Raw genomic sequence first — 27,214 nt, forward strand, 5'->3', positions numbered from 1 at the left:
GCATTATGTACCGTTTGCAGAATGCTGTCAGGCGTTGCTGTGCTGGCTCACTCACTGTGCAAGTGTTAGATGAGGGAATGAGAGACAAAAGAGAGAAAGAGAGAGAGAGAGAAAGAAGAGAGAGAGAGACAAATAGACAGAGAGATATAGAGAAAAAGAGCGAGAGAAAGAAAAGAAAGACAGATATAAAGAGAGGGCGAGAGAGAAAGAAAAGAGAGACAGAGAGAGATAGAGAAGAGAGAGAGAGAGATAGACAGAGATAGAGAAAAAAGAGTGAGAGAAAGAAAGGAGAGACAGATATAGAGGGCGAGAGAGAAAGAAAAGAGAGAGAGAGATGGCGAAGAGAGAGAGAGAGAGATAGACAGAGAGATAGAGAAAAAAGAGCGAGAGAAAGAAAGGAGAGACAGATATAGAGGGCGAGAGAGAAAGAAAAGAGAGACAGAGAGAGATAGAGAAGATTGAGAGAGATAGATAGAGATAGACAAGAAAGAGTGAGAGAAAGAAAGGAGAGACAGATATAGAGGGCGAGAGAGAAAGAAAAGAGAAACTGAGAGAAAAGAGAGACAGAGAGAGATAGAGAAGAGAGAGAGAAAGCCTGTGTGTTGAGATAAAGAGACAGTGTCACCAAGGAGAGGAAGCAAACACTGTCGATCCCAGCCTTTGGTGGATACATACAATCTTCCAAGTCCACTAAACTTGCTAACTTCTTTTCCAGCTTCAACAGTGGCGGTAACGATCGAGTGACAGCCTGGAGCTGGACCCCTGCCTGATGTTTGCGCAATGCCTGAGGTCCAGCAAACAAAACTGCTGCCCAGAAACACACCACCAGGGAGCCTTTGTCCAAACGTGTTCCATTTTTCATAATGCTTAGAGAGACTTGACATGTGTGTATGATGGAGGATGAGGATTTCAAAATACTCCATTGGAGGCACAGAGGCCAGTTATTGCCGTAACAGTTTCTAAAAACTGCTTACACAGAAAAAGTTCACGTCACACAATTTCTGAAACCTGTCACACAAACAGCAAAATCCCACACCAAATCTGCAAAACCAGAGACTGATTTCAGCCTCTGACTCAGTTTTCAATTTCAGAAAGCACTTTTTGCAAGACATTATACACTTGGATCACTTTCTAAGACACAATGATCAGCCCTTGTGTGCGGTTCTAGGGCACTGCCCTTCTTAATGCAAGACATATACCAGTTCCATAGGAGGACATTGATTTTGATGTTACATGTAATGAGTTAATGTGACAAGACCCAAATAGACTGTGAATGGTCACATAGGCTCTTTTTATGTATAATACAAAAAGTGTCAATTTTGTTACACGTGTTACATTTGTAACACAACTATAAAATATATTTTTACTGTGTGTGTGTGTGTGCAATAATTTGGTTTACAGTGTTTTGAAAAAAACTAAAAAAAATGCTAAAATACTCAATGTGTTTGGAATGCAAGTTTCATTTTACAGGAGATTAACTTTGTAGAAATAAAGAGACCTTCATTTTGACAGGTGAAAAGAAAAGGCTGTGCTGTGCATGAGTTAAACCGGCTTGGAGAGCAATGCAGTACGACTTCTTACTTAGCATTTCCGTGGCTAGCGGGCAGGCTCTAGCGAGCGAGTTAACAGAGACGGTGGCAGGTACTCCCCCCTGGGCCCGGCAGCCAGCAGCGTGGGGGGTCCAGTCCCTCTGGGCTTGTCCTGCTCGTGTTCTGTCACTTGTTCTGCCAGGTGAGGCAGGTTAATGCATGATGTGCCTCTCATTCTCTCTTTCTAACCCCCCCCCCGCCCCCCCCCCCCTCTCTCTCTCCCTCTCTTTCTCTTTCTCTCTCTCTCTCTCTCTCTCTCTCTTTCTTTCTCTCTCTCTCTCTCTCTCTCGGGTCATTGCTTTCTCGCCTGTGGGCCCCTGGGGCAGAGGTTGGCTCTCACTTCTTGTTTGGTGAGGGCCTACATAAATGCTCATGAACAGGGACACAGTCCCTGGCTGCTGAGCTCTGCGCCTTTGTGTGTGTGTGTGTGTGTGTGTGTGTGTGTGTGTGTGTCACACGGCTGATCCATATTCATGATTTTGTTTTGTTTGTCCGCCTCCGCTCATTCTCTCTCTCCATTTCTCCGTCTCTCTCTCTCTCTCTCTCTGGGCCCAGGGCTGTGGAGGATGGCACAGGCAGCCCGCCTGCAAATCACCCACTGCCACCACCTCCCCCATCAGCGCCACCCCAGCAGCGAGCTCGGCCTCTACAGATTGGGGCTGACATGTCAACAGCACTCTGGCTCTGGAGGATTAAAGACCAGTGATCTGCCTCTCGCCTGCGGCCGTTTAGCACACCCCCACTGCTACTCCACGCGTTTCCCCCACTGCAACTCCATGCGTTTCCCCCCCTAACCCCCCACCCCCACTGCAACTCCACGCGTTTCCCCCACTGCAACTCCATGCGTTTCCCCCCCTAACCCCCCACCCCCACTGCAACTCCATTCGTTTTCCCCCCACTGGCCGCAAAACTTAACCCCACGGCACACTTTGGGAAAACAAGTGATAGCAGAACAACAAACAGACAGACAGCAACTCTAGCACACCACCGGCGCCTCTTCTTGCCTACTCCGCATCCATGGCAATGTCCAGCCTGAGACACCATCCTAATGATAAAGCAGGGCACTCCATGCACCCCTGACCAGCCTGACACACCACCCTAATGATAAAGCAGGGCACTGCATGCACCCCTTTAGAAGAAGGGTTGTTTTCTGTAGTCTCAAAGGTCATATTGGATGGCACAGACTCGCCATGAGAGAGGGGTTTGGGAAGGAGAAATCAATAGAGACTGATTCCGCCTCGGTGTTCTCACTCAACAGGCAGTGGGACGAGGTTAACTCAGAGAACCAAAGTGGGTTGGGAGCTACAGAGGCAACCTCTGTGTTACAAATGTGTTCTTGATTCTTTTTCCCCCCAAACAGCAGAAATCTGTTTAGGTAACATGTAGGGCTCCTTTAGCGAGCAAGGGGAGCAGTGTAATGATGCCAGATACTTTCATCTTGTAAACACGTGCTATGGCTAAACAGAAAGTTCAAAGTCTGAATACTGAAAACTCAAACAGAATGGAAACATTTGACTTTTGAGTGCACTATAGTAAAACTCTTTGTGTAACTAATGCCTAAAAGATGCATTTACAACCATATACATAGCATGTGTCTGTCATGGTTTGAGACCTCCTCCAACATGAATGGCAGAACGGTCTACTCTGGGTTCAGCGTTACTCAAAGCACAGATGTAAGACCACTTATATATCAGATCATACACAGTGAAGCAGAATATATATATATATTTTGCAGGCGGGCTGCCTGTGCCATCCTCCACAGCTGTATATACACACACATATATTGTACAGGTATATTACACAGGGCCGAGTGATGTAGGGCCACGGGAAAAAGCACACCATACTTTTGCTTTCTGAACACACCATTGGGAGCTGTCCATCAAGAATTTACACTAGGGGCATTCAATATAAATATGACACAGCCGAAAATGTTGAATGTCCTAATGCTAAAAGATGTAAGCCATCCGATATAGCATCAAGCTTAGCTTGTGGCTAAATTAAACATGGCATTCGATGTGGGAATTCTCGCTTTTCCCACTCTATCTTGCGCTCTGGCTCTGACTTATAAAAAAAGACTATATATGTGCAACTTCATGCATTTGTAATTCTACCATTTCGATGGGAATAGGTGAAAAAAGTGGATAGTTTTTTTAGCCATTGTTGTTGCTGTGAAAGACTGCATCAGCCCAACCCTGGCGACTAATGAACAATGCACAAAGAGGTCATTAAAAATGGAAACTCAAGAGGCTCTTTTCTTAGGTCTCTCATTCCCCCCTTCCACTCTCCTTCCCACTCCAACTCTCCCCACCTCTCTCTCTCTCTCTCTCTCTCTCTCTCTCTCTCTCTCTCTCTCTCTCTCTCTCTCTCTCTCTCCCGCTTCCACTCTCACCCTCTCCCTCCCACTCTCCGCTCCTCTCTGTCTGTCTGTCTCTCTCCCACTTCCACTCTTTCCCTCCAACTCTCCCCACCTCTCTCTCTCTCTCTCTCTCTCTCTCTCTCTCTCTCTCTCTCTCTCTCTCTCTCTCTCTCTCTCTCTCCTCCCACTCTCCGCTCCTCTCTCTCTGTCTGTCTCTCTCTATCCCAGTGGTGGAACATGGACTGCTTGGTATTCTCTCCCAGTGTGCTCGTCTCATCGATTGACACCTACGTTCCTTCTTCTATGCAGTGGATCACCGTCTCTGCTCAATGATACATACAATCAGAGGGGCTTTCTCAACACCACACCAATTTTAGGGGTTCTAAACACAACCAATTACCAGTATTGATCCAGCAATGCCTTGACCTGCACTTCATTTACAAAAAACTTAATTTTTAGTGCTGTCAAAATTAATGTGGTAATCCTTGAGGTTAATTTGAAATATTTAACATGTTAAAACACAGCGCAATTAACGCAGCTTTAGGCAGTGTTTGGTTTTTATTCCTGTTAGTGCTATAATGATTACAATACCTGGAGGCATCCACCCCACACCTCACACAGAGCTTCATTGAATTCACAAGCTTGCAAGTTTATGGAGCACTTTAGTATACCACTAACCCAACGGGCTGCACACCACGTTTGACCCACTAGCCCCCTCCCCAATAGTCAGTCTCTCCTCTTCTCTGCTTCTCTGTGTCATCTTAATCCCCATTTCAAAATACATGTCTTTTCACACTTTGCATGCTACACATTTAACACATGCCACATGCCATGCCTTTTAAGCTGACAGTCAATTTTGATAACCTTGATGGTTTTATTGGAAATCTGTAGTCCACAGGAGAGAATGTGTTTTCCAGGAGAGAATCTGTTTTCAAAGTTAAAAAGATGCTGGAATAGTAGGCTATTTGCATTCAAATATACTTCCCATTGTGCTGATTCTACATTCATTCTGTGATTTTGCATTTAAATATCCATTCCTACAAGCTTCAGTGTTAAGAAGATGAATACACGATTCATCGTGATGAATCACAGCAAATGGTGCAATTAATGAGTTGATTATGTTTTTATCGGTTGACAGCACTAGTTCTTTCCTACCTACGCAGCCAGCCGGCCCCCCAGACATGAAGGAAACAGACTCAGGACAGCCAGCCGGCCCCCCAGACATGAAGGAAACAGACTCAGGAAAGCCAGCCGGCCCCCCAGACATGAGGGAAACAGGCTCAGGACAGGGAGCTGCTGCACACACACAGACATGAGGGAAACAGACTCAGGACAGGGAACTGCTGCTCACAGTCACCTTCAACAGCTTCTGACACCTGGTAACCTTTACCGAATGTGGTGCCAATCAACCAGCCAGTGAGGCAGACAGCTGCCCATAAACGCAGACACATTCTGACATTTCACACAGAGACACTAACCGTATTGCATTCAGAATGCTTTGTATGGAGTTGGTGTTCTCTAACACGCACGCACGCACGCACGCACGCACGGACGCACGGACGCACGCGCGCGCACACACACACACACACACACACACACACACACACACACTGGGTGTGTACATACATGAGCCATCCATCCATACACATGCATGTGCCCAATCGTACATGCACATGGACACACACACACACTTTTACACACACATACACACACACACACACACACATACACACTATCCAGACAATGGGTTCCCCCATTTTGCACCTGCTCTAATTGCATTAATGACAACACGCGGCAGGTGTAAATATGTGTCTAATTGGATGTTAATACAAATCGCGAACAAAATGTACACTCGCAAAAAGCAGGTGAAGAGACTCTTCCCCCAATTATTGACTCAATTATGTCGAGACGCGGGGGAGACTGAGAGACGCTGAGGCGCATCGGGGCTAAAGGGTCACTTGCACTCGTCTGCAACCCAGCAGCAGATCTGTGAAGATGTGGAGCGCTGTCGCCGCTTTGATCGGAGCATAATTAAAGCAACAGAGCTGTCCTTTAGAGACTGTAACCGCTCAGAATTGGCACCTGGCCCTATCAAATTAAAACGAGGTTCGCCCATTTGTGGCAAAATGTGTACACATAGTACAAATTAGAGCTACCACATTGATGAAATAATGAGGACACCAACTGCTATTTCGACAAATTAATTAGTTGGACTAATTCTCCCTTTCTCTTTTATTTTTTTTCCTGAACAGGCAACTAAAAGAATCAAGTTGGCAGAATGGTCTGGAACATTTGCACGTAACATAAGCACAGCCAATGGCCATTCAAAGAATGACAAAGGAGAGAGGGGCTTCTTTCGGACATCAGAGAGTCACGACAGACTGCACAGCTGTGCCTCTCTGAAAAAAAAACAAAAAAAAAAACTTTCCAACTTTCAATTCTTGTCATCATGCCCTTGCTCATCAACACCCGTTACCGTCTCATTCGCCTCCAGACCTGGCCTGATCAAAAAAGACACTCCAGAAAACCAGGATGGCCGCCCGGAATAACAATGCAAAAAGTTAGAACCACACACCTGACTGAACTGAGGATGAATGCTGCATGTCGTCAGTGGGCAGACGACTCCATGTGGTCTATAAAGATGATTAATACTGGGAAGGAATCAGTTGAGATTTCAAACGAGAGAGTTTGGTTTATGAATTTTCCCCCAACAGAAAAAGGGTTTTGTGAAAATAATGTAATGTTGACTTTCAAGCCCATTCACCTATCCTTAGGGGTTTTTATTCTACCCCACTAAACCAGTCGGCACCTTAAAGCCTTCATCATGATTCTTTGAGCTAAGAGCAATTTAGTAAACTGCGATTACTCAGAAAGAGATGCACTTATTCATAAAACCCACCATACCTATTCTTTAATCATACACCCCGAGGTCTAACCAGAGGGAACATTCACATTTGAGGCCCTAGGAAGAGGAATATTTGGTTTTGAACACGGTGAACATGTCTAATTTTTTTAGTCTAATGAATTCTGCTTCTGGAAAGATCCGGCACCAACTACGAGTGAAAAGTAACCACTGAGGTCAGCCGAGACGAACCAGTACAGCACCTCTACAAAGGAACTGGCAAAAGAGCCTGAAATATTCCCTGTATTTCTCTTCTCATGCACTCTAGAGAAAGAGAAAGAGAGATAGGGAGAGAGATAGAGAGAGAGAGAGAGAGAGAGAAAGAGAGAAAGAGAGATAATGAGAGGGTGAGAGAGAGAGAGAAAACCCAAATGCCATGCTGTCTCCTTGGACAGAACGAGCGAAGATAGAAGTCAGAGAAAGGGAAGAGAAGAGGGAAGCCCACACGAGAGAGAGAGAAAGAAAGAGAATGAGAAAGATAGACGGCGGAGGAGAGAGAGTGGAGAGCGTAGAGGCTCCCTGAGCTCCTAGAGCTGTTGGCAATCTCAAAGGGCTTAAATGTTACACTCTCTCCTACAGCCATCTCCAGTGTCAGGGGGGCTTCTCTCTTCTGCTGACCTCACCAGGGAGATCATTACACGCTTCCATCTCCGCTCCAAACGAGCACCGGCACGGGCATCAGTGCGAGCGCGAGAAGCTCGGACGGCTGGATGTTGGAAATGAAACAGTGCAGACGAAGGGAGGGGGGGGAGGGGGGGATTAATACAGCGTGGATAGGCTCTTTCCTGGCACCCACTTCCTCATTTTCACCTGAAGTAATTCTTAAACCCGTCAAGTGGAAAAAAAAATACAGTGTGGGGTGGGTTGGGGTGGCAGCCTTTGTAATACTTTTCACATGAAAAACAGCGAGTCGCCCCACAGCCAATGAGGTCCAGTCGTACAAAGACCATGGCATAAAATTAAATATAAAACATAGGCAGAACTATGCGAGGAGGGTGAAAATAAGCTGTTCTTTCTCCAGAGGTGGTCCTTTGGTCCAGGGGGGAAAGAAGACATTTTCCATTAGACAGAGCACCTTTTAAATGCCACAGCTTGTTGTGCTATCTCGGAGCAATTATAGAGGTGACATCTTTAAAACTTCGATAATTGCGAGGCTGCTGGAGAAACGTCTTACCTGAGATTAAATTTAGATTTACAGTTAAAATGGAGGCTTGGAATAAGACTCTGATGAGGTTTGTTGGATGGCGGCAAGGGAAAGGCTTAAGATACTCTACACAGAAACATTCACACGGCCACACATAATAGATACCCACCTAAACACACACACATACACATACACGCGTGCGCACAGACACATACACACGCCCGCACAGAGGATACTCAAACAGTGTGGAATGCATCAACAACACACAGAGTCAAGCAAATGTATACACAAAGTCAAGCCAAGATGCAAATAAAGTACGGAGAGTTCTTATTAACCCTCTGTACACGGCAGCTCTTTCGTGAGAAAGCGCCATAATTAATCATGATGGACAGACTGGCAGAGGGAGCGATGGAAGGAAAACATGAGGCAGACGCGCACGCACACACACACACACACACACACACACACATGAGGCAGACGCGCTCTTCTCCTCCCACTCCTCTGGAGCCTCGGGCCTGTTTCACATCCTGCTTATTTGTGTCACTTTCCGACAGCGCGTATCTGCTCAGGACAAACGCTGGGGTCAGGACATGGACAAATGGCCTCCCTGAGAGGTTAACAGCCCAGCAGTCAGGCACTAGAGAGAGAGAGTGAGTGAGACAGAGAGAGAGACAGAGAGAGAAAGAGAGAGAGAGAGAGGGAGGGAGAGAGAGAGAGAGAGGGAGAGAGAGAGAGAGGGAGATAGTGAGAGAGAGAGAAGGAGAGAGAGAGAGAAAAGGGAGAGGGAAACAGAGAGTGAGACAGATAGAGAGAGAGACAGAGAGAGAGAGGGAGAGAGAGACAGAGAGTCTGTGAGAGAGAGAGAGAGAGAAATGGAGATAGAATGAGTGAGAGAGAGAGATAGAGAGAGAGGGAGACAGAGAGTGAGAGGGGGATAGTGAAAGAGAGATAAGGAGAGAGAGGGAGAGAGAGAGAGAGAGAGAGAAAGTGAGAGGGAAACAGAGAGTGAGACAGGGAGATATAGATAGAGAGAGGGGGAGAGAGAGAAAGAGAGAAGACAGAAGTAAAGCACAGACACAGAAAAAAAATAGTGAAGTTGGCAGTAGTGAAAGACAGATAAATGTATGAGGAGAGAAAGAAAGAGAGAGAGAGAGTGAGAGAGAGAGAGCGAGAGAGCGAGAGAGCGAGAGAGAGAGAGAGAGAGAGAGAGTGCTTCACTGAGCATTAAAGAAGCGTTATGGAGTTTTGGTTTAAAACTTGAGCTAAAAAAAGCATGAATATCCGGCAAACCTGCAAACACCACCAGCAGCCCTAATGGCACTGGTAAAAGCTTCCTAACAATGTAACTGTCTTCAGCTGATATTGCTGTTGATGTCATGCTGTGAAGGCATCTCTTCCATTTCCTCAGAGTGTTCCGTCCCCAAACCAGATAAGTACATAATGCACAGCCTGGATGGCTAGTGGGAGTGACAGGTGTGTTTATATATGTCCTTCAGATGAACATAATCAATGATTGAATTTGATGATGATAATAACAAAAACAGTAAAAAAAAAAAAGTGCCAAACTGTTGCCTAGTGACTGAAAAGTGCAGCGGACTCTGGAACAGGAAGTGGCAGACGGCAACAGCCACTCTTGAGGTGGCCTCACTGGACTTCCTGCCGAACTGCTGACTCCACCGCTACTCTCAGCAGGCGACCGGCCTGAGGTAAAACACACACCGGCGCCTGCCGTCTCTCGCTCTCTCTTTAAAAATACTTGACAGAAAAAGAAAAAGGGGAAAAAAGAACTGCTCCTGCACTTTTTTAACGACCACACAGGAAAATAAAAGGTAGGGATGAAGAGAGGGGGGGCAGGGGGGGGAGAAACAGTCAGCTTTCTCTTCAAAGTGATCCCCAGGTCCCAGCAGGTAAATTAGAATGGTGGGTGTGCTGTTTGTCAAGTAAAGGCGCACACACACTCACAGCCATTTAAGGGCTGTGTGAGAAGGAGAGAAGGAACCGGAGTGAAAGTGAAATCTCTAGGCCCAGAAGCACTTACCATAGACGCTCCCGTGGGAGCTACCGTTACCATAGACGCTCCCGTGGGAGCTACCGTTCGCTCAGCGCTAATGTCTGTCACACGGAAGGATCGGGACACAAATCACTTCATGCTAACCGTTGTGGAAGCTAACGTGTCCTTTTTCCGCACACATATGCTACTTAATGTTGCCTTAAATGGGCAGAGCCAACAGGCGTGTGCTGTCGGCCACATCCAAATGTCACGGCGGAGGGCTCGATCGCTCCATATGATGGCACCCAGCCTGTGCAGCGCTGTGCTAATGTGACACTTTCCTTAATGTCTCTCTGTTAACAGATGCAAGGGAAATGTGACACCTTCTTTCCCCATTACCATATTTGAGCTGGCAGAGGGTGAGGGTGTTAAATAAATAAATAAATAAAATACCGCAGACCCCGTCCAACAAATCCATTTCCAAAGTCATCATAGCGCAGGATTTTTTTTTGTCGACTTTATTGCTGAACTGGTCTTGAAATGGAATCGAACGGCAAATACCAATAATATTACAGTAAGTGCTTCTTTATAGTCAAAACATTACCATCCATTGTTCAGACAGTATTGCAAAATGGCTTTGGGCAATTCGCTCCCAAGGTAATTTAGACAGACAGATTCCAAAGGGATCCGTGCTGGCCCCAGATGAATACAAAGTGGAATAAAAAGCTTCAAAGTTTGGAGGTGTGGTTTGAATCCCTCAATTTACTGGAATGCCTCCATTTATTTTAGAAGTTTCTGTGAAAAAGGTGTGTGTGTGAGAGAGAGAGTGAGAGAGAGAGAGAGAGAGAGAGTGGGAGAGATAGAGAGAGGGAGAGAAAAAGAGAGAGAGAATAAGAGGGGTAGGGGGGTGGGGTGTGGGGGGAGTAGGGTGGAAACTGTGTATTGGCATTGACTCTGAGGCGGTCCTTTTTCTGACAAAGTGCATTAATCAGGCTCCTGTCAGACCGAAGGTTCAATTTGCATTAATAAGATGTGTGAAGTACGGGGAGATGCAAAGCTCAAAGGAGACACTGCAGTAATTAACACTGATATCTGAAATGCCACGGAGAGGCTTTTCATGTGGAAGCGCTAACTTGGCAAACAAAAATGTGTTTATTGAAAACGGGAAGAACTGCAGTTTAATAGTGATAGTGTCACAATTCTCATACATAAAGGAGAGATAGGAGAGTATCCATTAAATTCTGAATTTGCATGCCATCTGCACTGATTTGCCAAACACGACTTCAAGTAGTCTCAACATACCTAACAAAGGTGAGTCATTAGAACTAAATGAACAACAAAATGAACGTTTTATTGATTAATTCGTTTTATATCAACTAGTTTTCGATTTTCGAACTTTAAGGCTTAGATGTATTTTTTACACTTTTCTTTGTTCATGTCCTCAAACGGTTAAACTAAGTCTGACTGTTGTATTACGTACAGACAATCCAACTCCCACCATCCATTAGATATCGCTCTCTTGTCTAACTGGGAACAGATAGATGAAACCTATAACCTAACCTGCATCCATATTTTTCACTGTAAAAGCATATACACCCATGTGTGCCCCAGATAGAAAGAATTTGGTATTGGAATTTGGCACTTTCACTTTAGTTTTTTACTATTTGGTTCCTGCATATTTAAATCTTTGTTCACGTCGGAGCTGTTATTACACTCACTAAATATGGAAAGCTGCTACAGACTAGTTTGTATCTCATATCGGATTGAATCAAATCGTAAGCTTGTGAATTGCAATCGGATACAATCCTACATATAAATACATATAGGCCTATATCATCTAATCTCTCGTCTGATTTATTCAAATGCACTCCACACAAACATGGCACATAATCTCTGATATCTTAGAAGCTTAGAAGGCTGCATGGGTTGTGTTTCGATTTATACCGACTGCTCTGATTCCCACAGACATTCCCAGGCCTCTCACCTCACTTCACTGACTGAACGCGACGACAAATGAGCATCCAGCATCTGGCATCGTTCAGGTGGAGCACAGGCCCAGTCACAGGTCTTACGACAATAACACAGCCTCATCCTCCCACGCTGATGGAAGTGGAGCAACACCTTAGAAGTCTTTTACCAAAGGGCCATGTTATATGGCCTCAGAGACCCCATAGACAAACAACGGAGCGACCATCATCATCTTCATCGTTTTATTACTCACGACTTTGTGATATCAGACGACAACCAATGACCGTAGTCATGCTGATGTCTAAGGGCCCTGACGGAATCACTATTTTTATATTGCAATGTCAGAAGAAGGAGACTAAGACAATTTTCAGAATGTCTGGTCTTTTCCATGCATTCACCTTGCAGTAAACTGTGGTATACTGAAGAAATTGAAGAGCAAATTATCTGTACACTACAATTTGGACACTACGCAGTGCATACAATTACTACAAAATGGCTGATCCACTTCATAGTCGACTATGGAGTGAGAGAATGGACGTTCCGAATGCAGCTTATTACATTGATAATTTGTGAAACTGTATGTTGTTATATGCGGTCTCTTCAGCCAAGTGAGCAAAAGCAGACACCTTAATGAGTATAAACCAAGCAGTGATGATTAAAATCATTATAAATGACATTTAATACACTCAATACTTGGTGGCAATTTCAACAGTTGGAGTTCTTAGAGCTTGTTATTTATACTCACTTCAGTTTCACACAATCATTACTGCACTTGGCCTTGTTCGTCTAATTTACATGGAACATCTGTTTTGTTGTGACAATACTTCCACCAACACTTCCATCTCTGTCAGGCACACAGTATGTAGGAAAAAGAATAACTCCTGCTATGTGAAATCAATTTTATACTTCCAAGTGACTTGCAACAGTGTGTTGTATGCCCATGAAAAAAATCCTTACATCTACAGAAATGCAGTCCAGGTAAGTTTGTAAGTAGTGTTTACAACCTCCCTCAACATCTAATGGGGGACCAACTTACTGACCAGCCCAGTGTCCCCCACATCTCCATGCGTATTAATAGGTTTCACGCATTTCATTTCTCTGCATTACCGAAGTATTAAGATACCTAGCCCCAAGGTTTATGCATATTATCCCCCAGCGCTACATGATACCATTGTTCCTATGGCCAACATTCCAGGCTGGCATTCTAATTTAAACTAATATCTCATGGGCACACGGTTGGAGCCCCTGGGCTGGCCATTAAAAATGCAGGCCTTTACCTCGTTCACCACTACTTTTGAAAGAGCAGCGCTAGTGCAGTGCCGCTTCCAAACCCATTTTATTAACACATACAAAAATACTTCCATCCATGTGTACATATTTCATGGGTCTTTTCTTTCCAGTGTTTCCTAAAAAGCATTTACTCAGCATGTGGTGCGATGGGGCTTTTTTTTTTTTTTTTTGCTGTAGACTACTGATGAGCCTAAGTAACTGCCAGTGGAACATCTCATTTCAATGACTTGCTGGGGGATTAAGGTGTGAAAGAGACACTTTAATGCTGTAGCAAGGTTTAAAAGTACCTATGGCAACATGGCATGTTCAATATTTCCGCGCCTGAGTGAGAGAATAATATTCACGGAGGCAGCGAAGAGAAGATAAAGGGGTAAGAGTTCTGCTTGAGAGGCACACTGACGAGGGGCTAAAAAGACGATCAGGCACCCTGTTGCAGTCCACCCCAGGACCAGGAACAAGAAGGAATCCTTGTGATTTTGGTCCAACCGCACAGCAAAGCAGGGGAGCACCGAGCTCTCGTCTGCGAAGGCCTCCTATTGCTTCCTCGCCGAGAGCCATCTTCAGTCATTGCCACCCCACCTCTCGGCACGCGCACGGTGACGCTCTTTGCATATGCAAACACGTTACCTCAGAGCCTTTCAACCCCGCCAGACAAACTACAGTCAGTGCAACCCTGTTGTGGGTAGAGCTCGCAGATGAGAGGGGCGACGAGACTTTGAGGCGCACCACGTGATGCCTACGGCTTTGAAAAAGAGAGCGAAAGAGTGATGGGGTGGTGGGGAGTAGCAAAGAAAAGAAAAGTCTGGATGTTTATTTTTACATCACAATCGTGAGGCCTCTTTTGGGTTCGCAGAAATACTCCTGAGTTGTGGCTGTGCCCCGATAAATGAGTTGATTTACATGCCGTGTTCTGAGATGCTGAGGTAGTGACGATTCCACATTTAGTTTATTTTACTAAAACTCCATTCTAGCCTGACCTAGTTACAGGCTTATGAACACAGTGTACAAATACATTGAAGAAATGTGCAACATTCTGTACAAATGTTATTTTTTTCGTTGTTTAACGCAATCCCAACTCCTTAAATTACATAAGTCTGTATTAACCAAATATAAGATGAAATGTGTATCGAAGTGTGGCCACACAGAAGGCAACAGACTATTAAAAAGCACGTGAGGTATATGTAGTTTGAAAATATGTTGCATATTTTGCACTTGGCATGCCAACGATTGCTCAGTAATTGGTGATGAGGACATCCAGCTCACATCCAGCAGTGCTACGTAAATTGCATGCAATCAAGTGACCTTTGATCTCAGGTCTTTGCAAAAATGTGTGCATTTAGTCAGTGCCAGTAGAGGACTATAATCATTACATTCATTGACGGCATCAGTGAACCAGATCGGAAAATTGCACAGCACATCTTCATGTTTATATACCTTACATTTCAGGCCTATCAGTTTCGATGTTGAATTACAAAGAGCGTTTAATACATGCTGATCAAAAATCTGTATTTTACCCTTTTTAAAGTATGGCTTTAACAAGATTAAAATAATATTTATACAGACTAACCCCTTTTTCAACCTGAGGGTAATGTTGAGTCCATTCCCTCCATTACCCTATGCAAACCATTATAATAACAATGTCATTGGATGAGTCTTGATAAGAATAAGAAAGGAGAGGACGGTGCTGGTGAGATAAGAGATTTGTGATTCGGTCCTCGGTAATTGAGTGTGTTATCATTCTAAAAGGTTCAGAGTGGCGCTAAACCTATAAACATCTACTATCTTGAGAGCTGACAGACAGCTTATTATTTATCTGTCAAGTGCTCTCAAAAGGCTCAGGATGAGGGAGCCTGGCGCCGGGGAGGAGGCGGAGAGGAGAAGAAACAGGAGAGAGAGAGAGAGAGAGAGAGAGAGAGGGAGAGAGAGAGGGTGAGTGAGCGAGAGAGTCAGAGAGAGAGAGAGCGAGAGAGAGAGAGAGAGAGAGAGAGAGAGTCAGAGAGAGAGAGAGTGAGAGAGAGAGAGAGAGAGAGAGAGAGAGAGAGAGTGAGTGAGTGAGAGAGAGAGTCAGAGAGAGAGAGAGAGAGAGAGAGAAACCAGATTCTTCCAGGGGCACACGGGGTAGCACCGCCTGGCCCAATCACCCGGCTGCCGCTCCTTATCAATCTCCGTCCAAATTACAGGTGACAAGTTATCAGATCCAAGATATTACAAGCTAAACACAATCTCCCAGGAGACCTATTTGTTTAAGATATAGCCAATTAAATGAGGGTGGGGAGTGTCAGGGATGAGACCCCCTCGCTATAACATCCGAGCTAATTTCACACCCTGATGAAAATCAAATGAGGGAAGGGGCCAAGGAGAGGACCCAGCAGGGGTACAAGTAATGATAACAATAACAGTCAGAAATAAGACAGGGGAGGCAAGGGAAAGAGGTTGCGTCGGTAGGAAATAATAAATAAATCAAATATACGGCCCGTGCTTTAATCATCTTTAGTCCCCTAGGGCCTGCTTTGGGCCCGGGAAACCATCTTTTGTTTGACTGTAAACTACCACCAGGAAGAGCGTCATAAAAATTTACGGCGATGTTCATTAAATCCTAACGACGCAATCCTCCAAAACATTCCGCAGTGTGTGGTTGCCCGTCATCCGACCCGTTCACCCGTCTCTCCCTGATCCTCTAGATGCTTCCGGCGCTGAGGCTGCAGTGGAGCCCAACTGACCCTGAGCCCTTTGAGTCGAGTCAATGAAGGCCAGTGGTTCAAAAATGGTGTGCTGCTGGAGAAATCTGACAGAGTTAACTGGTCCTGGTCTGAAGACCATGTCTGTGAGCTGGTGATTAAAGATGTTTGTGCAGAAGACTCTGCTAGCATCATGGTCAAAGCTATCAACATCGCTGGAGAATACTCAAGCCATGCAAAATGCTGATTGCTGAGCCCTTTGAGTCATTGACATCCCATGACACGGCTGAACAGTGTTACCCAACAGGGTCCTTATCCAGCAGAGTGGTTACTCGGACAACTAGACGGCCGGTTATTGACTTGCAAGCGGTAACCGTGGCGTGGGTGTACTGTTTACCTCTGTGCATCCCCATCTACTCCCACCTCCCTACTGTGATAAACAGAAACAGTGAATATATCACTGGTGCAGACCATTGGGGTTTAAGGCATAGGACAGGATCTCATTTTATTCAGCTGATCTGTTGCATTATAATCAATACCATGGTATACAGGTTTTTAAACATTATGTAAGGAGACAAACAAAAGGCAGAAAAATAAATCTTCTGGGATTCCAGATAGGGAAGCAGGCAATGGAAGCACCACATGAATTTTTCATAGGCACCATACCACCCTGCTACTGTTCTTCATGCTTTTTTCCTCCTGTATTTGTGATATACAATCTTCTAACGAACCTAAAGCCCGTCGACCCATTCTGATAAGGTCTGATTAGCAAAACCGAACCAAAGACAGAACAGGGGGACGTTGCTGCATGTTGAGTGGTTGTGTATGCTGAGTTCACAAAAATCTGGAAAGGAGATCTTATCTCCCTTCAGAATTTCTGTCAATCAGAAAGTGGAGAGAAACACAACTGAGAACCAGACAGAGCACTACAAAGGGTCACTGCTTTCTACAATTTCCCCGGACTGCATTTTTCATGGGGGTAATTATTTTCAAATGAATGTACTCTAATAGTTTGGCTGAATTCATTAAGTATGGATTAAAGTGTTATATTTCACATCACCTTGTCACCAAGGTGTACAGCAAATCAATTTCTCACTGACATGTGTGGCTTTAGTTGTAGTAGTCTTTCCTTAGCTTGCCTTTGGAATACGCCGGAAGCTCCTCCATCTCCATCCTACTAACATTATGTAACGACAAATGTCAACAGTAAAAAATGAGGGACGAAGAAGGAAAAACAAATAGAAAAAAAATAATATGAACATCCTCTCTGGCCTCAAGGAGAACAAGAAAAGAGCACTTACATACATCCCTGAAAAGAGCCTGGAGTACTTTAAGAGGCAGGATGATTATTTCAGCCTCGCCAAATGAAACAGAAACCCCCACACACGCTTGCTCCTAAAGGATATCATTAGTAATGGCAAATAATGACTGAACTGGTTAGTCAAAGCCTATTTCCCTTCAAATAAATCAGGGGGCCCCTCCGAGCGCTGCGAACACCGCATCTAGCCAAAGAATGGCACGGCGTGCTCCCATTGAAATGAATGGCTCTAATCAAGAGCTCTATATGCTCACGTTTCAAAGCGAAACACAGACCAATACATCACCAACAGCAGAAGATGTCCCATTTGACAGCCCTGCCTCTGAGTCAGACCAGCCATGTTAGCTCCGCTCATTACGAGCCTCCAGCAGCAGCAGTAGCACCACCTCCTCCATAATCCCTCCTTTCATTTTCATAGGCGTTATCAGTCTTAATCAAGGGCCACCTTGGCAACCTTTCTTAACTGGGATGACCTTTTGCGGGCGAGTGTGTTGAGTGATAATGGAAGTTGGAAGTGCTCGGGGGGGGGGGGCCCAGGGGACACGGCTCCAAATAAGATCCCCTGTCACATCTGACAAACCTCCTCTGCCAGCTAACAATAACTCACTGGTGATTGGCCGCCAGATCGCCTGGAAAAAGTTTGCAGAAGACCCAGAAGAGCGCGAAGAGATAGATGGCTGCTAACGTGTGTGAGTGTGAGTGTGTGTGTGTGTGTGTGTGTGTGTGTGTGTGTGTGTGTGTGTGTGTGTGTGTGTGTGTGTGTGTGTGTGTGTGTGTGTGTGTGTGTGTGTGTGTGTGTGTGTGTGTGTGTGTGTGTGTGTACGTGTGTGTGTACGTGTGTGTGTGTGTGTGTGTGTGTGTGTGTGTGTGTGTGTGTGTGTGTGTGTGTGTGTGTGTGTGCTTTCTGAAAGCAGGAGAGCAGGCGCATAGAGAGAAAAGAGGGACAATAAGTTCTGTGACAGGACCAAACTCCCACGACAGTGAAGCTATTACTCATGGGAGCATGATAGCTAATTGTGACAGACGTGACGCAGCTATAGAAGTTGCCATCATGACAGTACATGCCACATCCTGCTGTCTTCCGCTGCAAGACTAAATGAGTGTTGTATTGGCGGGGAGGACGTGTGTAAGTGGCGTTGTGTTGTGTAGATTGTGTCGTGAGATTGTGGTTGTTATGGGGAGTACAAATGCTGAGGGGGTGCCAGGGTGAAGAAACACGCAGTTCAGCACAATTACCCCTCTAATGCCTAATGCCGTAAGAAGTTCAGTTGGGCAGGGAGATTAATCTGCTGAGGTTCATTTCTGCTGTGAACGAGTAATTCTTCAGGGCACTGAAAATGTAATGTGTATTTTGGAATATATATATGTATTTACACACGTGAAGGAATGCACTGGCACACACACACACAGACACACACACAAAAAAACACAAAAGCACAAAAGCACAAAAACAGACAAACTCATTAAGATGAACACGATAGCCTTGTATCTGTATTCTGTTCGGCAACTCAATACTCATCATTTGATGTGATAGTGTGAAATCATGTGGTCTCAAAAGAGAATAGGAAATCAATAGCCAGACTCCTCTTAAAAGCCTCTCATTCTGCCACGGCTAAATAAGACCCATTCATTTGGATATTAAAAAGTCTTCCCAAATTAAACGATCTAGTCTCTCTCTGGGTGAGGCACACTTTCTCGGGAAACTCTGCATTTATCTCAGACGAGATTTACCTTCAGGGTTCTTTATTTTAACTCAATCACACCGTCAAGCACAGCCATATCACAATAAAGCATTCCCAGATTATCGACAGGCCTTTTTTTCCACATTACTGTTTTTCCTCGATTGCTTACATACTATAACCGGCCCTATTAGTTAAACATACCAAGCCATGACCATTTCAAAATGGTGAAAATTAATACACGTGTTGTGTTCATCATGTTAAGGGGTCGTTCAAAAGGGGTGAAAATGAATACATGTGTTGTGTTGTGTTCATCATTTTAAGGAGTCGTTCTGGGGTGAAAATGAATACATGTGTTGTGTTGATCATGTTAAGGGGTCGTTCAAAATGGTGAAAATAAATACACGTGTTGTGTTGTGTTCATCATTTTAAGGAGTCGTTCAAAAGGGGGGAACATGAATACGTGTTGTGTTGTGTTCATCATGTTAAGGGGTCGTTCTGGGGGGAACATGAATAGATGTGTTGTGTTGTGTTCATCATGTTAAGGGGTCGTTCTGGGGGGAACATGAATAGATGTGTTGTGTTGTGTTCATCATGTTAAGGGGTCGTTCTGGGGGGAACATGAATAGATGTGTTGTGTTGTGTTCATCATGTTAAGGGATCGTTCTGGGGGGAAACCATGAGTGCCATTAGCAGGTTCAGATGGTAGTGTGTTGAACTGATCTCACCGGTGACTAATGGCTATTTTGTAGTGCTTGTGTATTTGTATTTGGCTTTTGTGTGATGTCTCGAGGTAAAGTTGGGTCTACATGTAAGATTATGGCTCACGGTTTTGAAAGGAGAGTTTGGTTTTGATCGGGAAGTTTAAAGTTTGTGAAGATAAGTGTGCAGTTATGCATTTGTGTTTGGAGTTTTGGGGAAATGGAGCAAAATTTCCAGAAAAGACAAACTTAAATTGTTGCTGTTTCCGTGTGCTTGCTTCAACCATGGAGACTGTCAGTGCAGCCATAGAGAGGCTGGCCCTGATACTCGCTTCGCCCAAGGTGTGGCCACAGTCTACTACTGTATGCATCTCAGAGAGATGGGGATGCAAACCAGCATCTCATGTCATCTAGCCAGGAAACAAACCTAGTCAGAACTACATAAAGGAAAACAACAAAAAAAGACACAACATCAAAAAACGGGGGAGAAAAGATAAAACAACTTGGCACATCCAAGTGGAACGACATGCTTTTTTTTTTTTTTTTTTCCCAACCTTACAGACAAAAGCAATCCGACTGTTGGGAGACAGCGACACTCATCCAACTTACTCTACCAACACCTTTCTCGTAAGCACTGTACAACATAACACAATCCCTGTGGCTCTATTCAGCAGTGACTGCCAAGCACCCTGAGCACTGCTGTCATGAATGACGCAGTGAATATAAAGGTGGCATATTGGTTTCTGTGGTGTTTCTCTGCATAAAGATGCAGAGCCCTGATATCTCAGTGTGCAGTGTATAAACGTAGGGATGAGTAATGTAAGTGGAGGATGATGCTAGCAGAGCGTTCGAACACTGTAGGACTATACGTGGGTGTGCTCGCCACGTCTGTCAGATCAGAACGCGGCTACCGGTGTCTATCGTGCCTACGGGAGTGGAGTTAATGGTATCGGGCGTGGGTGATGAGAGTGGTGCGGCGGGGTCCTTCTTGCTCTGGTTCTTACCTGCCACTGTCAGGTGAATGGATGGGCTCGTCTTGTTTTCGCCGTTTTTCTCGTTAACGGCCTGGACGTAGTACCTCCCCAGATCCGCGGCGGCCGTGGCGAGGACCACGAGCTGATTCTCCAGGGTTATGGCTCTGCGGGGAGGAATGAGAGGGAGAACGAGAGGAGACGAGAATAAGTCACCGCTGAAACATTATTGGTGATTAACCCAGCCCCCGAGATTGATTTCTCTTACAATGGAAAAAAGACAGAGAAAGAGAGAGAGAAAAAGAGAGAGAGGGACAGAGAAAAAGAAAGAGAGAGAGGGGGGATAGAAAGAAAGAGAGAGAGGGGGGATAGAAAGAGAGAGAGGGGGGATAGAAAGAGAGAGAGGGGGGATAGAAAGAGAGAGAGAGGGGATGGAAAGAGAGAGAGAGGGGGGGATGGAAAGAGAAAGAAGAGAAAGAGAGAGAGAGGGGGGGATGGAAAGAGAAAGAGAGAGAGAGAGAGAGAATGAACTGATGCTGCATTCAGCAGAGACAGAGAGCAGTTCATGCATGCCACAAAGATTGCCTCTCTCTCTCTCTCTCCCTCTCTCCTGCCATGTGATGGGTATTGGGTTTAAGAGGGCAGCCCAGACTGTGCAGGGACCTGGGCAGATTAAAATGCACCAGATCTCTCAATCTGACAGCGGCAAGGAATCGAACAGCAAAGTGTTTGTGTCCAATAGCCTCCTCCCAAGCTTGCACACGCTGGTTAAAGCAGGCAGCCGGCTGACTGCAGGACAATCCTGGAGGTAAAAGGTGTGAGGAGAAAGCTAGCGATATGCTAAAGCTCCTGCTGGGTGCCAGCACCAGGAGTGTGATGCTGGTTCAGGGTCCTAGCCCTCTGGGGAAGGTAAAGCAGAGCACAACAGGTGGTGTGACTAGCTTGTGGGGGTTCATTACCAAGAACGTGTTGCAAGAGATTTTCTGAAACATAAGAACAAATGTACAATACATTCACTATACATACGCACACTTTGCTTGGGTCTGTGTATAAAAAAGGTACTCGAAACAAAAACTAGATTGAAATTATGCCGCACTCAAATTTTCACAGAGAAATCAGCATGTCATTTAAAACATGGGGCTCATCACTGTATTCATCATCATATATTCGTCTTTGATACTCCACCGCCACACACTCCTTCATGCAGGCTGAAGAAAGGTGTTTTTCTTCTTCTTTCTTTTCTCCTTTCTTTTTGTGAGAGAGCGAGAGAGATGAAAGGGGGCGAGCCGTGCCTATCTTCCACAATAACTCCAACTCCTCACACGGAGTCCTCTCTCTCTCTCTCTCCCTCTCTCTCTCTCTCTCTCTCTCCTCTCTCTCTCTCCCTCCCTCTCCCTCTCTCTTTCTCTCTCTCTCTCTTTCTCTCTCTCTCCCTCTCTCTCTCTCTCTCCCTCCCTCCCTCTCTCTCTCTCTCTCTCTTTCTCTCTCTCTCCCTCTCTCTCTCTCTCTCTCTCCCTCCCTCTCCCTCTCTCTCTCTCTCTCTCTCTCTCTCTCTCTCTTTCTCTCTCTCTCCCTCTCTCTCTCTCTCTCCCTCCCTCCCTCTCCCTCTCTCTCTCTCTCTCTCTTTCTCTCTCTCTCCCTCTCTCTCTCTCTCTCTCTCTCTCCCTCCCTCTCCCTCTCTCTCTCTCTCTCTCTCTCTCTCCCTCCCTCTCTCTCTTTCTCTCTGTCGCACAGCACACGCTCTCTTTTGTCTGTTTGTGATTAATTGATGACATCCTCGATTCCAAACAAAAGTGAGCCCGCCTCTGAGTTTGCCTGGGGCTTTGGAGTGGAGTAAGAACCGTGCACGAGGCACTCAGGAGCCGCCTAGATGTGCTTTTAAAATCAAATCATTGTTATTACTTGTTGTGGCTTGCAAGGTCCTGTGGTTAGTGCTTTTTATGGAAGATGTAGGGGAGAAAAGGCTCCCCCCCCCCCCCCCCCCCCCCAAACAAAACACTACAACCTCCATTTTTAAGACAGATGTCAAGAAAATTGAGAAGACCAGTCACATTTCTGAACAGAACAATAGGCGATGGCACAAAAACACCTACTCTTTCAATCGAGTTTTTTCCCCCTAATCTTTTTCCTTTTCAGGCGAACTACGTCGGGCCCGTAATTAAAGTTCGTTTCACGTCTGCTTACCGCTCCCTTTTTCCTGTTCCATGATTAAGTGTGGATTAACATAAAGAGATCCATCAAAAGCCTGGGGTTGGTGGGGGTGGGGTGGAGGGGGGTTCGAGAGCGGCCTGCCGCCACAGCACTGAGGGTGAGGAATGGCGGACGGCTGATGAGGATGCATTATGCTCCTGTCCGCACTCTTGACACCTGGTTGGAGACGCAGTCGGGTGGTGCAAGCGTGAGACGGGGAGGTGGGGGGGGGGCTCTGCGTTGGGAGAAATAAAGGCACCCTTCACAGGTGTGTGTGTGTGTGTGTGTGTCTCTGCGTTGGGGAAATAAAGGCACCCTTCACAGGTGTCACCGGCATCTCCGCAAAGGTCAGAGCGGCCTGCCTTGATGGACTTTTAATTAATAAATATGCAGGGGCCAGAACGGCTTGGCAAGCCTGGAATTGATGTATATATAAACAGCTAACTCTTGCAATCATTTAACAGCCTGAAAAGCAGAGGTGTGTATGTGTGCGTGTGTGACTGTTTGTTTGAGACAGTGTGTGTGTGTGTGTGTGTGTGTGTGTGTGTGTGTGTGTGTGTGTGTGTGTGCCTGTGTTCTACTTACTGCTCTCTGTAGCATTGCCAAAGGATGTTTTGTATTTGTCACTGTACTGCAGAGAAGGTAGATTTTACCTGGTGTGGTGTGTGTGTGTGTGTATGTGTGTGTGTGTGTTGTTTTGTCTGAGGAGGAAGAATCAATGCAAGCTGCATATGAAGTGATTTTATGATTAGTTGAGCTAGTTTGGATTCCATTTCAATCCCCCAGATGAATGGCCTGTGCCAGAGGCTGGGTAAACAAAGCACAGTGGGGGGAGATAATGGCCGGCCTTGTTTTTCCATCCCCCAGGACCGACTAGGCCTTTGATTTCCACCCGAGAGTTATTACGCATGCAGCTCCAGGGACCGGACTTGAAATGTTAATCCACTTAGGAGAGGTGCCGTCAAGACGCAGGTGATCTAAATATTCAAAGAGAGAGTATGGAAACGAACGGTGGACGAAGGGTGGGTACGGGGGGCAGACGAGGCCACGCTTGCACCCGCTGACATCCTCCGCCTCGGGATGCCTCGTTACAGGACTCAACATTTCGGTTCAACGGTTTCCTTGTTGCCCCTGGCAACCAAACTAAGACAAGTGGCAACCGCATTTTCACTGTATTTATATGATACGCATGGATAAAAGAAAACAGATTTCTCAGTAATATCTGCACATCATCTAAGATCTACTGCACTGCAATTCACACCTAATATTAGTATTGTATAAACATATAGCACTGCTTTGATTCATTCTTCGTGTGTGTGTGGGTGAGTGTGTTGTAACACATGTTCATTGCAGTATACTGGTTGAAGTCACATCTACGTGCTATAGCCATGTATTACAAACAACAGGTTATCTTCTCTCAACATGTATGTGTGTGTGATAGTCATCTTCTCTCAACATGTATGTGTGTGTGATAGTTATCTTCTCTCAAAATGTATGTGTGTGTGATAGTTATCTTCTCTCAACATGTATGTGTGTGTCATAGTTATCTTCTCTCAACATGTATGTGTGTGTCATAGTTATCTTCTCTCAACATGTATGTGTGTGTGATAGTGGCCTCCTTGGTTATGAACGTTACCATGACGAATACCTCTCCAGCAATCGCATAGCATATAGACTACCATTAGTGAACCTTTCCGAATCACTTCAGAAGGTGCAGCAGAGAGGCTATTTGGTACAGTGGACAACGTTGGCTATAGCTCAGCATCAGAAGGGCCACTCTACCCTACAGTTGGCTATAGCTCAGCATCAGAGTAGAAGGGCCACACTACCCTACAGTTGGCTATAGCTCAGCATCAGAGTAGAAGGGCCACACTACCCTACAGTTGGCTATAGCTCAGCATCAGAGTAGAAGGGCCACTCTACCCTACAGTTGGCTATAGCTCAGCATTAGAGTAGAAGGGCCACACTACCCTACAGTTGACTACAGCATTAGAGTAGAAGGGCCACACTATACTACAGTTGGCTATAGCTCAGCATCAGAGTAGAAGGGCCACACTACCCTACAGGTGGCTATAGCTCAGCATCAGAAGGGCCACACTACCCTACAGTTGGCTATAGCTCAGCATCAGAAGGGCCACTCTACCCTACAGTTGGCTATAGCTCAGCATCAGAGTAGAAGGGCCACACTACCCTACAGTTGGCTATAGCTCAGCATCAGAGTAGAAGGGCCACACTACCCTACAGTTGGCTATAGCTCAGCATCAGAGTAGAAGGGCCACACTACCCTACAGTTGGCTATAGCTCAGCATCAGAGTAGAAGGGCCACACTACCCTACTGTTGGCTATAGCTCAGCATCAGAGTAGAAGGGCCACACTACCCTACTGTTGGCTATAGCTCAGCATCAGAGTAGAAGGGCCACTCTACCCTACAGTTGACTACAGCATCAGAGTAGAAGGGCCACACTACCCTACAGTTGGCTATAGCTCAGCATCAGAAGGGCCACTCTACCCTACAGTTGGCTATAGCTCAGCATCAGAGTAGAAGGGCCACACTACCCTACAGTTGGCTATAGCTCAGCATCAGAGTAGAAGGGCCACACTACCCTACAGTTGGCTATAGCTCAGCATCAGAGTAGAAGGGCCACTCTACCCTACAGTTGGCTATAGCTCAGCATTAGAGTAGAAGGGCCACACTACCCTACAGTTGACTACAGCATTAGAGTAGAAGGGCCACACTATACTACAGTTGGCTATAGCTCAGCATCAGAGTAGAAGGGCCACACTACCCTACAGGTGGCTATAGCTCAGCATCAGAAGGGCCACACTACCCTACAGTTGGCTATAGCTCAGCATCAGAAGGGCCACTCTACCCTACAGTTGGCTATAGCTCAGCATCAGAGTAGAAGGGCCACACTACCCTACAGTTGGCTATAGCTCAGCATCAGAGTAGAAGGGCCACACTACCCTACAGTTGGCTATAGCTCAGCATCAGAGTAGAAGGGCCACACTACCCTACAGTTGGCTATAGCTCAGCATCAGAGTAGAAGGGCCACACTACCCTACTGTTGGCTATAGCTCAGCATCAGAGTAGAAGGGCCACACTACCCTACTGTTGGCTATAGCTCAGCATCAGAGTAGAAGGGCCACTCTACCCTACAGTTGACTACAGCATCAGAGTAGAAGGGCCACACTACCCTACAGTTGGCTATAGCATCAGAGTAGAAGGGCCACACTACCCTACAGTTGGCTATAGCTCAGCATCAGAGTAGAAGGGCCACACTACCCTACAGTTGGCTATAGCTCAGCATCAGAGTAGAAGGGCCACACTACCCTACAGTTGGCTATAGCTCAGCATCAGAGTAGAAGGGCCACACTACCCTACACTTTTTCAAGAGAAAAAAACCCTTCTTCAGCGCCCCTCTGGCATTTTGTGCCCGAGGCAACTGGGTATGTGCCCTCAAAGTCTATTACAATCAATTAACCATTGCTATGCAATCGATGCACTGCTTTAAACAATGTTGTTTTATACAGCCTAATATGCACATTGGTGATTTAATATGTAGGCCTACAGTTAGAAATTTGCCATATGAGTTGTTAGCTTTTACTGATTTCAGAATAATTTACATCACGTAAATGCAGCCTCATGTGTATGCATTAATAAAATACTTTCAGTAATTAAAATTGAAATTTACGCTGAGCTTTTAAGCTCTTCTTTGATCTTACAAATTGTTAAGTGAGCAATCAAACTGGAGCTTTTGGGGTCACAATTGGTTAAAGTGAAATAAATTCAAACCTGCGTTCAAAGAGTAATTTGTTTTTGAAGTCAATGATGTAGTACATAAATGCATACAAACACACAAAAATACACTCACAACTCAGAATAACGGCCGTTAATGATGGTAACCATTCCTTTAGAACTGGAAACCCAAATCTTATGCCTGGTTGCCAAGCTTGGCAAAGACTTTTTAAAGTTAATGTGGAGCCCTGCACTATGATGTCCACCCAACCTCATCATCCATCCTCACTGGGCAAACATTAGGCCCAAAGTGGACTTTGATGGCACTCCAACATTAAGACATCAATACTTTTATCAATATTACTTTATGAGCTTTTATATATTGAGCCAAACCAGAAGGAAAAAAGAAAGCTTATTGAAAACGTGAACAGCTGGGTTTTCAAATAAATCACACCCTTCTTGAGGGGGATGCGTCTACCCTGTTTGCCTTGGGCAGCTGGAGAAGCCCATTTATATGCTGTATGGGGGGGGGGGGGGGGGTATAGGGGGCAATCCCACTCGGGAACATAAAGCATTATGAAAGTTCATGATGCTCAGAAATGTGAGCACTGCCAAGAGGGCCTCATAGGCATAATCCTCGCAGGCGTCGGACAACGACTCCAGAGATATTACATTAATCAACCGCGTACGTACCTGTGTGTG

At 45.5% G+C, this 27,214-nt stretch overlaps 1 protein-coding gene across 1 annotated transcript in view; it reads right to left on the reverse strand.

The window, feature by feature from the left end:
- The window catches only part of sdk1a (sidekick cell adhesion molecule 1a), a 170,058-nt gene that overhangs the window by 101,032 nt on the left and 41,812 nt on the right, over window positions 1-27,214 (reverse strand). Inside the window, exon 4 of the mRNA XM_080856312.1 lies at window positions 20,620-20,753. Within this exon, the coding sequence (XP_080712438.1) occupies window positions 20,620-20,753 (134 nt within the window). The remainder of the gene's footprint in view (window positions 1-20,619; window positions 20,754-27,214) is intronic.

This window comes from Sprattus sprattus (assembly GCF_963457725.1).
Source record: "Sprattus sprattus genome assembly, chromosome: 18".
Classification (NCBI taxonomy): domain Eukaryota; kingdom Metazoa; phylum Chordata; class Actinopteri; order Clupeiformes; family Clupeidae; genus Sprattus; species Sprattus sprattus.